General features: G+C 46.7%; 1 protein-coding gene across 4 annotated transcripts in view; it reads left to right on the forward strand.

Moving 5' to 3' along the window:
• Positions 1-231: 231 nt before the first annotated feature.
• SHISAL1 (shisa like 1) overlaps positions 232-17488 on the forward strand; it is a 99094-nt gene continuing 81837 nt past the window's right edge. For 2 of the 4 annotated variants that reach the window (XM_035137626.2, XM_035137630.2), the window contains exons 1-2: positions 232-586; positions 5023-5191. In XM_035137626.2, the coding sequence (XP_034993517.2) occupies positions 5153-5191 (39 nt within the window). In that variant the 5' untranslated portion in view covers positions 232-586; positions 5023-5152. The remainder of the gene's footprint in view (positions 587-5022; positions 5192-17488) is intronic. The other 2 variants (XM_035137632.2, XM_035137631.2) reach the window with 2 other exon arrangements.

The raw sequence follows: 17488 nt of genomic DNA on the forward strand, positions 1-17488 counted from the left end.
GAGCGCAGCGAGAGTCGCAGCCCAATCCTGCCTGCGCTTCCTCGGAAACGGATCCCGCGGAATTCCGCCAGGCGGATTCCCCACCCAGTGACGCCGCCCGCTGCTTGGCGCCCCATTGAGTTCAGCTCCCTCCCCCGCAAGTTGGCTTCCGACTTGGCTCGCCGGCCGGCCGGGCGCGGAGCTGACCTCGCCCCGCGGGGAGGAGCTGCTCGTGCCTCGGCAGCCCTGAGCAAGGCGGGCGGCGCGGCTGCGCCCCCTCCGCCGCTTCTTAAGCGCGCCGGCGGGGTCGACCTGCGAGCAGGCGCCAGAGAGCCTGCCTGCTCTTCGCCGCCGCCGCCCTCCTCTTTCCCCCTGGATCCGGAGCACAGCGAGGCGGAGGAGCGGGGAAGAAGCGCAGCCTTCGCCCAGCGAGGATGTGGGGCGCTCCCTGATCCGCCGCCCCAGGAAAAAGCAGCCCCCAGGAAGACGGCAAGCGAGGAAGGAGGGCGCCCAGCTCGGCGCCTGGCGCTTCCCAGGGCGATGGCGCTCTCGGCTCCAGCCGCCTCCGCCGGCGCCGATTCCCCGTGGGGACCTGCTCGCCTCGCAGGTGAGTGAGGCGCCCCTTGGCGACCCGTTCTCCCTCTTCTTTTTCCTCCCCGTCCCCGAGGTCCCGAGGCACCTGGAAGCTGCTCTCCGGAGCTCGCTTCCGAGGGAAAGGAGCCGATCGAGTCGCTTCTCCAAAGGGGTCTCCGGCGCTCTCCGGAGCCTAGGCGACCGCGCTTCCCAGCCAGGCGGCCAACTTCGGGCGCTGCCGTCCCACCCTCTGGCGCGGGTCCTTTCCGCGGCTCCTACGTCCCTTGCGCGGAAGCGGTGGGCGCAGAGGGTGCCGCGCGGTGACTGAGCGAGCTCCTCCGGGCGCCGTGGGCTGCCGTGGGCTCCGATGCCCGGTCGAGAGCGCAGCTCTCCCCAGGCGGCTTTTCTCCACGCTCCCGGCCTCCTCCTCCTTCGAAGCTATCGATCGTGGGCATACCTTTTACTTCTCGGCGCACTTGGGCGGGTTTACTCGGAAGTAAAGTCTGGCTTGAGACCCGCATGGACTCGCTCCGGGGCAAGCGCGCAGAGCGGTGCCGTCTCCTCCGAGGAAGCCGATCGACCTCGATGGGACTCGCTTCCAAGGAAGGATCAGGCTGGAAACAAGTAAGTTACTCCTGTAACGCCAGCATCGCGAGGGGTGTCTTCCAAGCGTCACCTGTTCAGGTGCGCGGTCCTCCAATGCAAACCTTCCCCAAACGGGCGCCCACGGCGCGATTCTCGCTTTGCTTGGCTCTTCACCACGCTCCAGTTCCCGGTGAGTTTGCTGCTCTGGTTGGCAAACGGAAGCAACTGAATCCAACTTAACTCCGCGCAAGAATGGCTTGCCTCTTTCTGGCCTCTGGTTCTGGATCGCTCGCCGTCTTTTTTTTAAGCAACAACAACAACACACCAAGCGCGCGCGCCCTGGGCGCAGGGAGATCCTCTCCGCAGGTCCCGTGCGTTCCTATGCGTGCGCCAACCCTCGCTGGGGAGACGGCGCTTCGGGTTCACGAGGGCTGGAAGCGAGCGACCCCGCTTCGACCCCGAAGCAGGTTGCACCCGAGAGGAGCGCGGGACCCCCCTCGAGACCAGGCCGCCCCCCCCCCCGCAAAAAAAAAAAGATCGGGGAGGTTGCGATGCTGTTCGACGCGAGGGCGAAGTTTCCCTGGCCAGAAGGCGGCCCAATTGGTTTTGCGTGGCGGGGTGTGGGGCACAAGTCGGAGGACGGAGAGGGCGAACAGCTGGACTAGCGGGCGAAAAGGGGATTGCGAGGGAGGCAGCCTCTTTGGAAACTGGGCTGGCCCCTAAGGCAGGGCCTGCCTGCCCATTGTTGTTGTTTAGTCATGTCCGACTCTTCGTGACCCCATGGACCAGAGCATGCCAGGCACTCCTGTCTTCCACTGCCTCCTGCAGTTTGGTCAAACTCATGTTCGTAGCTTCCAGAACACTGTCCAACCATGTCGTCCCCTTCTCCTTGTGCCCTCAATCTTTCCCAACATCAGGGTCTTTTCCAGGGAGTCTTTCTCTTCTCATGAGGTGGCCGAAGTATTGGAGCCTCGGCTTCACGATCTGTCCTTCCAGTGAGCACTCAGGGCTAGTTTCCTTAAGAATGGATAATTAAGAATGCCCATTAGGTAAGGTGAAACAACTGCTTCAGGAGGCAGGACCCACGGGGCAGCGGATCACGACATAGATCTTCAGTCTCCCCTTCTTCCCTGGCGGGGAGGGTGGTGCCGTTTTGGGTTCCACCTAAGGTACCAAAATGTCTTGGGACAGCCCTGCCCTTAGCCAGAAGTTTTGTTTGGGGCAGGCAGTTTGTGGGGTAGGGTACAACAACCTCAACCCAGTCACAAGCAGCAGTCATCCTCACCCTGTGGCCTCCCAGATGGCTTGTCCTACAACTCCCATCAGCCCCAAACAGCTGGGGCCACAGGGGGAGGAAAGCTGGGCATTGGGTGTCAAAGTTATTTGAATTGTGTGAGACGACCATGCATCTTGAATGCGCTTCAAATTAAAGATTGGAAATAAATGTTCCCATTGCAACTGAGGAAGGGAGGAGGATTTGGGTTCATGGTTGCAAATGGCAACGTTTGTCTTTGTGCCTTTGTGCTCATTGGGGCACAGTGTGCACAGTGGGAGATTGGTTCACCTCTTAGCTGGGCAGTTGGATAACACCCTGCCTGCTTGCCCTTCCTTTGAAGTAAGAAGGCTAGGAAGGATCCTGGGAGCCTGGGCACTGTGTCCTTCTGCCAGGGTAATATCAGGTAGATTGGGCTTTGCCAGCCTGGTACCCTGTAGGTGTTTTGGACCTCACAAATGTGGTAGCTGAGGCTGGGAGAAGCTGTAGTCCAAATTATGCCAGGGTTGGTGAAGGCTGGAGGAAATGATGTTTTTACAGTGAGGTGGTCCTGTGATGTTTTGGAAGCCAGGTCAACCTTTTGGTTTTCCTGATCACTAGTTGACATCAATATCACTCTCCATTATGTATACAGTACGCACTGGCTCCTCTCCATTTATAAAATAATACAACACTTCTGAGAGAGATGGCTGGGGTGTTTTGTTTGATTTTTTAAATCCCAATCAAACAATTTCACCTTGTTTTGTTGAGTAGAAACATCCTGGAACATTTTATTTTAATCATTTCATGTGTTTGTTTTCTCTAAGAGAGCACCTCTGGCTTTGGGGGGAAGTGGTGGTGGAGATGAGGAAGAGAGACAGTAAATAAGAGATGGGAAAGGGAGCTCAAAAAGTAGATGAATCATAGAATAGAATCATAGAATCGTAGAGTTGGAAGAGACCACAAGGGCTATCCAGTCCAACCCCCTGCCAAGCAGGAAATACCATCAAAGCATTCTTGACATATGCCTGTCAAGCCTCTGCTTAAAGACCTCCAAAGAAGGAGACTCCACCACACTCCTTGGTAGCAAATTCCACTGCCGAACAGCTCTTACTGTCAGGAAGTTCTTCCTAATGTTTAGGTGGAATCTTCTTTCTTGAAGTTTGAATCCATTGCTCCGTGTCCGCTTCTCTGGAGCAGCAGATGAGATGGGGGAGATCCACATTCAGCACCCTGGCATCATAAATCCCTTAAAGTTTCCCTTCCATGGCTAATAGGTTTTTTTGTGGGGGAGGGGGCCTTGGATGGGGCCCCCGACTTGGATCAGGGCAGTGTTGTATAGGGGAGGGTGTACCCCTTTCCTATTCACTGAAGCTCTGACACAAATGGTCCTGACCCCCCCAGGACTCCTTCCCCCCAAGGAAAAAGATTATTCTAAGGTGCCACATCACATCTAATTGGATTCACAGCTGTATGGGGAGGTGAGTCATATACGAGAACAGGAAGATGGGTAACCTTCACTCTCAGTGGAGGTTAGGCTGAAATATCATGGTTACCCAGACTGCCTTCCAAAATACAATGATCATGAAGTAAGCCACATTCAACATAGTGAGACTTGAGTCAGATTGAACATGCATTGGATTGTACTTCTGTTCATGCTTCCGACTCGGCGGGTTTTTGAAGATTCCAAGTCCAGGATTCTCTCTACCTGATGGTTGCCATGCTGTGGTCCTCTAGCCAACTTTCTTAACTGGGATATTGCTACCAGATACGGTACCAGTTTCTCCTTCCCTCCTGGAGGACTCTGTGGAATATACCTCACTTTTAACCTTGCAGACTGCTGTGCATTCAAAACTGAGACAGCAAATTTGCTGGCTCATTGTTGGATGTAAAATTTCTTCGTGGCTTCACCTGATAGCCAGTTTCAATAAGACTTGGATTTGAAAATGCTTTGATTTCAGTGTTTATGGTACCAGATCTGTCTTTGTTGTCGCTTCTGATTAGATTTGGTAGAGGCTTTTGCTTGTGAGTTGTGAGGGCTCACTACTTGATTAGAGTAGTGATATGGAGAGTTCAACCCTTGTCTCCATGCCTTGACCGCAATCTACTTTCAAGCTGCTGTTAACTCTGCTGCATAAAACAGCGTGTTTTCTACTGTGAGGCTAATAGTAACTTCAATGGGATGATTGAAAAGTATGGCAGAAGAATTGAACATCTGATATAAGAGAGGTTTTTCTCCACCTATTTCTTCCTCCAGGGCATTGCTTCCAGATCTGTCTATTGAGCATTTATTCTGATGTGTTTGCAGCAAGGTTATATAGTGTTGTATCAAACAATTGCTATATCACACTTTACAGAGGATTTCCATTTGCTTTCCTTACTGCAAAAAACTCCTGTCCCTTTTTAGAAGTAGGTTTGTTGTGCACAAGAGTGAACAAATCTACTTTAATTACACAACCTCAGTATGATTGCATCCCACTTGCAAACTGGCAACAATCTGGAAGTGGCCTAAGTTTAAAACAGGGAAGAAAATGTCAAGGAGAACAGAGTATGTATGTTCTGGTGCTAAAACAAATTTTGGCAGCGTTGCCTCAATCAGAAATAGATAAGGAGTGTCTCTTTTCTTCTGTTAGAAAGAACCACTGAGTAGAAAACAAGGCGCTGGAGAAGATTTGTTCTGTATTTCTGGACGTCGGTTTTCCAGCTGTCCTAGGAATCTTCTGGTGTCAGTTTACCTGCCTCATTCTTGGGTGTGGGGAGAGCATGCAGCTGAAGAAACTAAAAAACAAGGAAGTGAGCCAGGTATGTTGCTGTATTATTATTGTTATTGTTATTATTGTTATTATTATTATAGGGGAAAGGTTAGCATGCCTGTTTGCAATGTTTAAAACATTTTTTGACTGCTCCTTGTACATTCGTGTTATGAGTCAATGTTTGCCGATTTTAATCACTGGTTTCTTGGAGAGCTCATTTGTGGAAACTTGTTTCCATGACGATGTGACCCCTAAGATTGTTCTGGTTATCATTCTGGCTAGGCTCAGTATTCATAGTTGCACAGAAGAATGGATGACCGTTATTATCCTGCTTAAAAGCAAATGTCCCTTCCTGTCTCTTGACACACCTCCTGTGTATCTTTTTTCCTTCCACCTGTGTAGAGAGAAGAAAGGTTAGGGTGAACTTGCCGGCATTTCAATCCGTGTGGGTGAAATGAAAATGTGTTCAGCTGTTTAGTGATCTTGCACAAAGTTGAGAAGAGAGATTAAAAAAACTTTTTGGCTGTTTGCCATTTGCTCTGGTGTGCACCTTAGAGTAGGGATGGTGAAAGTGAAGGGCTGGACTAGGACACCTATGAATTTGCACCTGAGTCTACCTGGAGGGCACTGTGGGGCACTATTTGGGCTAGGCAGGGTGGGGAATGGTCTTCTCCAGCACTAGCAGAAGGGAGAGGGGAACTTCAAAAAATTGGGCAGAACATCACTTGTAGATGGTGGCAATGCATAGCTGCCAAGTCTCCCGTTTTCCCCGGGAAACCCCCGTTTTTAAAGCCGTTTCCTGCTGTCATCCAGAATGGCGAAATATCCCGTAATTCCCCCGGATATCTTCCGGTGCCGCTCTGCCCATGTCTTGGCACCGGAAATCGGGCAGCGCCGCACCGGAAGTTGCGTCTACGCATGTCTGGACATGCGTAGAAGCGACTTCCAGTACCGGCGCTGCTGATCCTGTATTTTTCTAACCGAGACTTGGCAGCTACGGTTAACTGAATTGGGGAGTCCTGAGTGCTATTAAAGAACTTAAATGGACACATTTGATTTTTGCCTGACTTTGCAGTTGAATGACAGAGTGGATGTGTGGAACAGGGTGGATTTGCAACTGAGGAAAAGAACGCATTTGCTTGTATCTCTCAATTCCTTGTGGGGATTCAGACAAGCATATTCTCTCAGTGTCCATTCTGACATGGAAGGCCTTGTTTCTGCCCCACCCTGCTTCCCCATTTTACCCTTGCACCAAATTAGGTTGCGAGAAGGCCACTGACCCATTGAACTTTGTGGCTGAGTAGGGATTTTGACCCATGGTCTTCCAGGTCCTAGTCTGACATTCTTACCACTACACCACACAGGCTCAAGAATAGCCTTGCTGGATCAGCCAAGATTAATCTTTCTAGCAGAGGTCAGCCACCTGCCTCTGGAAGGCCACCAGCAGCTCATGAAGAGGGATGGCCATTGCCTGCAGTTGGCATTTAGGCGTAAAATGAAACAGGGTGGGGTTCTGTTTAGTTATCATGACTTCCAGATTATCTTCAATGATCTTGCCTTCGGTGTTCTGTATAACACCTAGGGCAGGCATCCCCAAACTGCGGCCCTCCAGATGTTTTGGCCTACAACTCCCATGATCCCTAGCTAACAGGACCAGTGGTCGGGAAAGATGGGAATTGTAGTCCAAAACATCTGGAGGGCCGAAGTTTGGGGATGCCTGACCTAGGGTATCACTGACAGCTAAATGTATAATGAGGTAGAAATTAGGGTTGCCTTTTCCTTTCCTGATGTTGCTGCTGTGGCTTTTTAATAGAAGCTTGACGCACATGCATTCTGTGGGTGTAAGTTTCCTCTACAAATCTCTCTGCCAGGAAAAGCTTTACACATTTGATTTTGATATCACGCTGATGTTAAAGGCAGAGGAGGAGGTGAAAAATGTAGTAACCCAGTGTACTTAAGTGTCAAAACCATTCATGTCCAGTCCAGTTCTACAAGGGTGTGGCACTAAATCTGCTCCATCCCATTTCCATATGGATCCAGTGTTTACATGGAGGGAGCTGTGTTTTTGCTGTAGAGTTTCCTCTGACAGTTGCAGAACATCGCCAAGTCCCATTGCTTCTGGGGTGACTTGCTCCTCTGCTCTGTTCAAAACACATGGCTTCAAGAAACCATCAAGACTTCCCTGGAGATTTTAAAAAAGGAAATTTAGAAACAAAAGGAAATCCACTTGAATGTGGATTCAGAACTCCTATCCAATCCTGGTCATGATCTGCCCAGATAGGATCAGTTGGGTCTACTGTACATTAAAGTTTGCAGTATTCCTTCCTTACTCTTCCAGTAAACTCGGGTTCATCCAAACATGCAGTGAAGGCAATATGTCAGTTCTTGGGGTGAATTGTGAGGCTTGAATTCTGCAGTGTGGCTTACCAAACCACAGTGGAGAGTTCAGAATGGGACTGAGTGTATGCATAGTGAACTGAGATTGGTGTACTTGACAACTCATTTCTAGCAAATCTCTTTTGGACCCCTTGAGTCTGTGACTATAGTTGAAATAATCGGAGGACTGATGCAAGTTAAACCAAACATCCATATGAGTTCAAAAAAGTTCCTTGCTGCTGAACAGATTTCATAGCTTGCCTGTACACACACCTTTGTTGTTGATGGTGTATTGTGGCTCTGAAGGCCCCACACCCCACCAATTCCACCTATTTCTCTTCTGGTAAATGGCCTGATTCAGATGTAACATTATACCATGGTTTTTGTTTTGTTTATTTAAAAAAAATCTTCATTCATAAATGATTTAGCAGTATATGCAGACCTGGCCCAGCATCTTTGTTGGAAAAATAAACCATGGTTTGTTGTTGTCTTTCTGTAGTTTCATGTGTGAGTTTGGACTATGAAAGTTTCATTGCCTTATTGGTAGAAGGGATTATGGCATGACATAGGTGAGTCTCATGCAAACTCTGCCTTGGCTTGTATTTAAAATCAGTTTTAAAAAGTACTCCCTTCTGCTTTTGGCCATGCGTATTCATAGAACATTCATACATTTGCAAGTGATCTGTGAAGATGCTCTTACGACCACTTTGCATGGATATAAAATGTCTGTGGTTTGTCAAGCAGTCAACCTCTTTCCACTCCAAAACAGTCGAAGTTTATTGTCCTTGAGTGGCTTGAGAGTTGCAGGCTTTAGTGAAGCTTAAAGTACAGTAATGGCACCAAAGAAAATATATCTTTTGGATTTCTAAATGGAGCAAATTTGCTAATGAAATCATTAGACAAGTGAGGTTGTTGTTTGCACGGAATTACTTTTCAGAACATAATTGCATTGTGATATAAAAACAATTAAAATGTTAATTTACATTACAAAAGGTATTTGGCTTTCAGGTAGGAGCAAAAGAAAAACCTTCCTTCTTGCAAAGCCTGGAAGAAAAATGCTTTAAATCCTGCTGGTGTGGTGTGCCTGTGTGTGTTTAGCGGGGGAGGGGGTTGTTGGTTGGCCATGCCACCTTATTCATTTCTGTTATGTAGTGTCCTCACCTTAAGCCCCAGATGTGCTTTGGTCAGCTGGCTGGAAAGTTTCATTAGGTAATTAAGTAGTGCATGAAGCCTTGGGCATGGCCAGGGGCCAGAGGGATGGGTAATAAATTAACACCTGGAGCCTGTGAACATCTCAGCTGGCTTTTCCTGGGAAAATGTTTGCTAATTGAGGAAAGACTCGATGTGGAATTTAGGCATACACTATTATCTCTTTTTCTAGCTCTTTCTGTGTTTTCGCAGCAGCCTGCAAGAGAGAAGGCACGATGTACACAAATGACAAAAAGCGTTGTCCTCTAAAGTACTCTAGGAATCTGTAGTTCATTAGGACCCAAAGCATTTCTACCAAAGACTCTTCTTCATCAGGAACCCTACGCTTTGAAAAATGTCCACTTGAATAATTTTAGTGATAACAGAAACCCATGTTATGTAACAAATGGTGAACAAATGACACAAACACAGAGCAAAGGCTGCAATCCTAACCCCATTTGCCCAAGAGTGTCATTGAATTCTGCCTCCTAAGTAGACATGTTTAGGATAATAATAATAATTTATTATTTATACCCTGCCCATCTGGCTGGGTTTCCCCAGTCACTCTGGGCGGCTTCCAACAAAATATTAAAATACAATAATCTATTGAACATTTAAAACTTCCCTAAACAGGGCTGCCTTCAGATGTCTTCTAAAAGTACAGGATTGCCCTGTACATTCTAGTTTAGGTTGCAATCATATGCACATTTACCTGGGAGTAAACTCTACTGCAAATAGAAGGACCAACTTCTGGATGTAAATGCTTTGAATTTTCTTGTTAATACTATTTTTTTCTTTGAAGTTTGTTCCATTCTATAGGTTTCTTGTTGTTTAGAATCACAATGATTTGAGGTGTGTTTTTCAGAGTTCTTTTACTGAAATTATTCAGATGCATATATAGAATTTCATTTTTCATAGTGCTCCATTCTTCCCTAAAAGGGTGCTGGGCCAAATAAAACACACATTTCATGTGCACCTGGCTTAGAAGCTGCTTCTTTCATTATTTCATTAATAGCACCCTTGACATATAGACATTTTCAGGTGAATTTTCCCCATTATGTGTCACATCATGAGCTTTTGCTGGTTTTGTATAAGTCCTCTGCAAAGCAATAGGAAGGGGGCTTACTCTGTGCAGCAAGTATTCGGCACTGGCACCTGCAACCCTCTTGAGAAGCAGAGTAGTTCCCGCCCCTCCCCCATCTCTCCCCACTAAATCTTTTTCTTTTCCTTTCTTTTTTTTTGCTGGTGTTGCAAGAGGAAAGACCCATTTGTCCAACTGCACTAGAACTGTCAATACCACAAACATAATGTATTACTTCAAAAATGCCTTGGGGGTGTTTTGTAATTGACCCTCAAAGCTCATTCATACTCTCAAATGAGATCCAAAATGCAATGAATCCGTACAGGATTATGCAAGCTTCTAATAGTGCTGATCTTTGCTAGCGTCTCACATTGGCCCATTTCAAACAAACAGGGAACTTTGGCTTACCTACGTATATGTGAACTTCAGGCTCAAACACCCTGACACTCCCTACATCAGAAAAGGAGATTGAAAGCTTCCACTTAAAAAAAAACCCACCATGGTTCACCATGACATCTGAACTCTGAGCCCCATCGCCTGTTTCAACTAAAGTTAGGGAGAACAAGCCAGCACCAAACCATGGCTTCAGATCCTGGCTTGTTCTCAAACCATAGTTTAAACATGCCAGAAGTCAACAGGATCAGAATTTGGTTTGTGTCAGGGGATTGTTGCGGCTACTCCCGAGTAAAGATGCCCCAGTCCGCTCTGTCTTTAAGAGTTTTATTTACAGCGCAGAGACATCAGAAAATGTGACTGCCTAGTCGCTCCCAGAATCTGGCAATACCGCCTTCCGGTTTCTGGTCCAACATAAGAGCTTGGGAACCCCGAAACGCCTCCCCTTCGCCCTACGTCTGGGCGCACGCCTCAAATTGAGCGCCGGAAGGGGCTGCGTCCCCTCTCCCCTTTGTTGGCTTGGACGTTGCTGTGACTCCGCTGCGTAGCGTAGCCTTCCTTCCTCTACTGGCCGTCTGAGTCGGTGCAAGGGCTCAGCAGCATCTCGGAGCCCTCCCTCTATACCGCTCCAGTCCTCATCTCTCCATCCTGACCCGCTGCTGATGCTATCGCTGGCTCCCTGTAGGGAGTCCCCCTGACAGTTTGAAATCTAATATGATTGCCTCCAGCCTTCTCTGGCCCAGGAAAGAGGGAGAACATGCAAGTGGTATAACATCTGCTTCCTATGCAGAAGGCCCCAAGTTCAGTCCCTGGCATCACAAGGTAGACCCTTGCCAGAAATTCTTGAGATCTGCTGCCAGTTAATGTAGTTAGTGCCAAGCTAGATGGACTAATGGCTTGGTATAAAGCAGCTATCTATCTATCTATCTATCTATCTATCTATCTATCTATCTATCTATCTATCTATCCCTGTAGCGCAAAGGTTGGGTCTGTTGAGAGGGGGAGCCCAACAATCTCTGGAGGGGTACCCAGTTGGGTATCCCTGCCTTACTGCATTTGCTTTCCTTCCACCCCCTTTTGGAGGTGCCCCCCCAAAAAAAATTGTAATAGAGGAGGGGAAGCCAAATGTTCAAATGATGATTGGTGTCATGATCACCTTTATGTTAAAAAAGTAGTTATGCTTGCTGTGCATTTTATTCTATAATTTATTGATTTATTTGTAAAGCACTCGGAAATATTTTATTATTGAAGGGTGGCATATAAAGAAACAATGCTTTCCAAACTTTTTTTTTTAAAAAAATCATGTTTAAAACAGGTTCAGAACTTTTCAATCAAGGTGGTGGGTGCATGAAATAAACCATAATTTAAAAGGGATGGGGGGGTCCTGGTTATTCATCAAATCCCCTGCCTTATCACAAGCAAAGCCCCCACTCAAACAATTCTTTTTAATCAGCATTCTCCAATTTTGATAAAAGAACTATGCAAAGAGTAAACAAAATATGCTGATTTATAAGAGCTTACACTCATAATAAAAAGGTAAAGGTAAAGGTACCCCTGACCATCAGGTCCAGTCGTGTCTGACTCTGGGGTTGCGGCAGTCATCTCGCTCTATAGGCCGAGGGAGCCAGCGTTTGTCCGCAGACAGCTTCCGGGTCATGTGGCCAGCATGACAAAGCTGCTTCTGGTGAACCAGAGCAGCACACGGAAACAACGTTTACCTTTCCGCCGGAGCGGTCCCTATTTATCTACTTGCACTTTGATGTGCTTTTGAACTGATAGTCCTAATGAATTCACTGGAAAGGGCTCTCAAGTTGGTTTGCAAAGATGGCCAATGCTGCTGGAAGTTCTGGCTCTGCCACTTCCTGGATGTCATAGCTGTGCCAGTGTGGGGTGTGGTTAGAGTTTCGGACTGGGAAGCTCATCTTGCTGCTCAGCTATTTTTTAAAAAAAATATTATTTATTAAATTTCTATTCCAACCTTCACCTGAGGATCACAAGACAGTTTGCAACATAGAAAAGAAAAAATACCCACCATTGTAACACACAAAAACCACCCCCCACCCCGTTTAAATGGCCATAGATTGTTTAATTGCTGCTCCAGAAAAGCAGACACGGAGCAATGGATTCAAACTTCAAGAAAGAAGATTCCACCTAAACATTAGGAAGAACTTCCTGACAGTAAGAGCTGTTCGGCAGTGGAATTTGCTACCAAGGAGTGTGGTGGAGTCTCCTTCTTTGGAGGTCTTTAAGCAGAGGCTTGACAGCCCTATGTCAAGAATGCTTTGATGGTGTTTCCTGCTTGGCAGGGGTTTGGACTGGATGGCCCTTGTGGTCTCTTCCAACTCTATGATTCTATGATTCTAATTAGCCAAAGTCCAGGAAGAAAAGGTGCCAGGTGAGCCTCCCTGGGGGGAGCCTTTCACAAGTGGGGAGCCGGCACAAAAAAGGCCTGTTCTCATGCTGCCACACTCCAGACCTCTCATGGAGGGGGCACATGAAGATCAGATGATGATCGCAGGGGCTGGTTAGGTAGATATGGGGTGAGAGCTATGAAAGTCCTTGAGTGACCTTGGGCCTGTCCGTCTCTCAGCCTAGCCTACCTCACAGGGTTGCTGTGAGGATGAAATGGGGAGGAAGTGAGCCATGTGCTCTTTGGAGAAAAGGTGAGATAGCAATGCCATCAATGAAGTAAACAATCAGACCCTGGAGGAGTTTGGTTTCCTGGTATAGCTCAGGTTCTCCCAGGGCTCCTTCGGATGGCCTTGCTCTTATCAACACAGCAAGATTGTAGGTCATGCCCCAAACTTCTTAGAATTTTGAAGTGTCAGGCATAGCTCTAGTGGCTTTAGCCCAAACGTAGCAGAGTTTTCCTGCACAGTGCAGAAGCTAGTTGAGGTGGAAATGACTAGTCGGCTAGACGCAGAATAACTATTTACAGGATTTATTAAAAGAAAATAAAAGCAGCACAGTTTCTGCATACAAAGCAAAGCAAAATAAATCCTCTCTGTCTCTCTCTCTCTCTCCAACCATACGCAGCACTCCTACTCCTAACACTCAACAAGAAACAACTGTGCTAGCATTCCTAGATAACAGAGTTCAGTGCTGGTCATTAACCAATCAGAGAGTAGTTTCCAGGCCAGGCAGACCTTGGCTTTCTGCTAAGAGTAAATTGACACTGCCTTGAGATAATTGTATGAAGCAAGAATCTGTAAGTTTCCCATGAGAACCAATTAACAGAAACTGAACAAAACTATTATATATCATTAAAAGAGAGGTATAGGAGTCTGTTGAATTGTCATCTGCAGACTTTTTATAAAAAATAAAAACTCAAAATCTCTTTCTCTCTCGTGCACACAGTTATCTCTGTACAAACCTGTTATGAGATGGGGCAGTTGCTATTATTTAGTCTTTCTGCTTTTCTTTCAGCTCTTCTGATGAGTGATAAATAGGGTCGTCTTGACTGAACGTATCAGAGTCTGGCTCCACATTGCTCTCATCTCATCCAAAATAGCCGTGTGCAAGCCAGACTCCATTGAGAATTCTGAAAGCCTTTCCAGAGGCAGTCAGAGTTGTTTATTCCCACTTATCTTCCCTCTCCTTTAACACCTAATTTCCCCTCCCCCTCCCCCTACCAGCCCCTAGAGAAAATTAGCTGCTAAAGGGGATGGAAGATGAGCAGAAATAAACAGCTCTGCTTGTTCTAGGAGAACAGAATTCTTTATTAGTCCAAACCTTGCTTGCCTGTGTGGCAAGGTTCTTAAATCACTTGCTTATTCGTTTTGGGCTGCTTCATAAGTTAGCTCCTTAAAATGTGGTTGTATGCCTAAAATGTGCAAGTGTGCAAACACTTGTTTGGAAATGTGTATGATGTAAGTGGCATTATTGAGACTGCAGCCTTTCTCAATCTTGGGTCTCCAGCTGTTGGACTACAACTCTCATCATCCCTGACCACTGGTCCAGCTAGTTAGGGATCATGGGAGTTTATGACACTGAATTTTTAATAATGCCTCATCTAATATTGCCAGCTGCTCAGTCGTGGTCATCCCCCCCAACAATATCAGGGGACCCAAGGTTGAGAAAGGACAGTTTAGAGCAGGCATCCCCTAACTGCGGCCCTCCAGATGTTTTGGCCTACAACTCCCATGATCCTTAGCTAACAGGACCAGTGGTCAGGGATGATGGGAATTGTAGTCCAAAACATCTGGAGGGCCGAAGTTTGGGGGTGCCTGGTTTAGAGGTTAGACTGGCAACTGCCCTCTGGCTGCACTCCAGTGTAACATGTGAGATGGCTCTTTAAGGCAAATGTAACATCATTACATTTGCCTTAAAGGGACGCGGGTGGCGCTGTGGGTTAAACCACTGTGCCGCTTGGGCTTGCCGATCAGAAGGTCGGCGGTTCGAATCCCCACGACGGGGTGAGCTCTCATTGCTCGGTCCCAGCTCCTGCCAACCTAGCAGTTCAAAGCACATCAAAGTCAAGTAGATAAATAGGAAGGTAAACAGCATTTCCGTGTGCTGCTCTGGTTCACCAGAAGCGGCTTTGTCATGCTGGCCACATGGCCTGGAAGCTGTATGCCGGCTCCCTGGGCCAATAACAAGAGATGAGCGCCGCAACCCCAGAGTTGTTCACGACTGGACCCAATGGTCAGGGGTCCCTTGACCTTTACCTTTAACATCATTACTGCAATGTAGAAATGTTTTCTAGTCATCGTTCTGCCCGGACACTGAGGTCCAGCTCCGAGGGCCTTCTGGCGGTTCCCTCACTACGAGAAGCCAAGTTACAGGGAACCAGGCAGAGGGCCTTTTCGGTAGTGGCTCCCACCCTGTGGAATGCCCTCCCACTAGAGGTCAAAGAGAACAACAATTACCAGACCTTTAGAAGGCATCTCAAGGCAGCCCTGTTTAGGGAAGCTTTTAATGTTTGATGGATCTCTGTATTTTAATGTTTGATGGATTTCTGTATTTTAGAATTTCTGTTTTGTTGGAAGCCGCCCAGAGTGGCTGGGGGAACCCGGCCAGATGGGCGGGGTATAAATAATAAATTATTATTATTATTATTATTTTCAGCAATTAGTTTCTTCATTTCCAATGCTTTCCAAAACATTCAGGAAGGTATTAAATCTGAATTCTCTACTGCCTCTCATCTTTCCCTGCTAACTTCCACTTCTAAAAAACAAAAAAACAACAACAACACCCCCCCCTTTTGTCTTTCAAATTCCTCTGGCAATTTGCTGAAGCCTTAGGCAAAATCAGGAACAAATTCTAGTGCTGAATTGCAAATTGCATGCAATTGCATGTAATTTCCCACAAACTTTTATTAAAATAAAGAACCACTGTGGGAGGCTACCACTTCACTCTGTAATGTTGTGCAACAAATTTTCTGTGATCTGTACGTAGAAGATTACACACTTCTGATTAAATTTTAAAGATGAAAAGTATTTCCGAATTGGCTTGCTGTGACTCTGTCCAACAAGTTCTATCTTGTGTTGGAAACACTGAGTCAGTGTTGGTTTTTAAATCTGTATGAAAGCCAGAGACAGGTTAGATGCTGCCTAAATTAAATTGCCTGGTTATTAGAAACAAAACAAATGCAATCAAGAAAGCCATCTGTTGTACCTGATTTGCTATAATCCCTTTTTACAGTGTAAATGTTATTGATGTTTTTAATCTACATGTGATATCGCTATTGGCAACAACAACAGGGACACCATACAGCTACAGAATTCTGTGCCCCCTCGCTCCCTTCCCCACAGTGTGTTCAGCATTTGTGTTGGAAATAAAAGCAACTATGGGTGCTCTCTCTCTCTCACACACACACACACACACCCCGTATTAGGATATCCAGTCCAATCCAGCTAAGGCCATACCTGTGTAGAAGCAGAATTCTGCATCCTTGTCCATACCTCAATCAGGCATCAGATGTGCAAACAGGTGCTCTGTATGGTTGTTATCTGAGCTGGATCATCACCCTCAGTGCTTCTCATAGAATCATAGAGTTGGAAAAGACCACAAGGACCATCCAGTCCAACCCCCTGCCAAGCAGGAAACACCATCAAAGCATTCCTGACAGATGGCTGTCAAGCTTCCGCTTAAAGACCTCCAAAGAAGGAGACTCCACCACACTCCTTGGCAGCAAATTCCACTGTCGAACAGCTCTTACTGTCAGGAAGTTCTTCCTAATGGCTCATTTTGCTGCCAATCATATGAATGCATGTCTAGTACAACAAAGGTGCCACTGGACAGGTGGTTTTTGTACTGAAGAAAAACCTACTGAACCTTTCCTGTGAAGCCAGCAGTGAGTAGTCTTTTTTGTAGGGGTGGGGGCTTCTGCCCAAACTCCAAACAACTCTACTGCATTCAAGAATCTGGAGTAAGGTGTTACCAAATACTCTGATGACACTCAACTCTATTTTTTGCTATCATCTAAGCCAGCTGCACATAAAACAGGCTGGGTCCCTTTCAGGGTAGAGGTTCCACTCTTTAGGGATGGGGCTAGTGACTCAGAGGAATCGCATCTGGAGGTCTACTTGCAGCTCAGTGCTTGTGAGTCATATTCTTCTGTCTTCTCTGACTGGCTGGTCACTTGGAGCTATCCAGGGTACTGTTTTGCCAGACTTTGCTTGTCTGGCTCTTTTGACCTTTGCTTTGCTTGATTGACCTCAGTAGGATCTGATCTTTGGAGTCCAGCCTTGGCTTGTTTGACCTTACTCTGCTGAAACCTGATCTCTGCTTGATTGAGTTTGCTACAAGATACTGAAGCAGGATTAGTGGTTTGTGACCCTTTGTCTTTCTGCATTCTGTGGTTGGCCTATGTTGCCATTTTGGTTAGAACCTAGTCCTTATGTTCTGCCTAGGACAGAACAATTCCTTGATCCAGCAATGTCATTTGAGACCCAAATAGTCTCAGTGGCCTGGAGTGCCTTTAGCCAGGTGTGGCTGTTCCTACATTGATGCATGCTCTGGTTAACCTCTCTCAGTTGGATTACTGTAATGTGGTTTTTTTGTGGGGCTGCTCCAGTGGGTGGAAAGTTCAGCTGCTATAATTTTGATGGGTATAGCTTGACTTCATATTATACCTCTTTTGAAAGATCTGTTTTGTCTGCCTTTTTTATTCTGAGCACAGCTTTAGGTGCGGTGCTTGACAATTAAAGCTCTAGATCAGGGGCCATCAAACTTTTTCAGCAGGGGGCCGGTCCACTGTCCCTCACACCTTGTATTTTGAAAATAAAATACAGTGGTACCTCGGTTTATGAACACAATTGGTTCCGGAAGTCTGTTCATAAACTGAAGCGTTCATAAACTGAAGCG

The sequence above is a fragment of the Zootoca vivipara genome, chromosome 5 (genome assembly GCF_963506605.1).
Source record: "Zootoca vivipara chromosome 5, rZooViv1.1, whole genome shotgun sequence".
Lineage (NCBI taxonomy): Eukaryota > Metazoa > Chordata > Lepidosauria > Squamata > Lacertidae > Zootoca > Zootoca vivipara.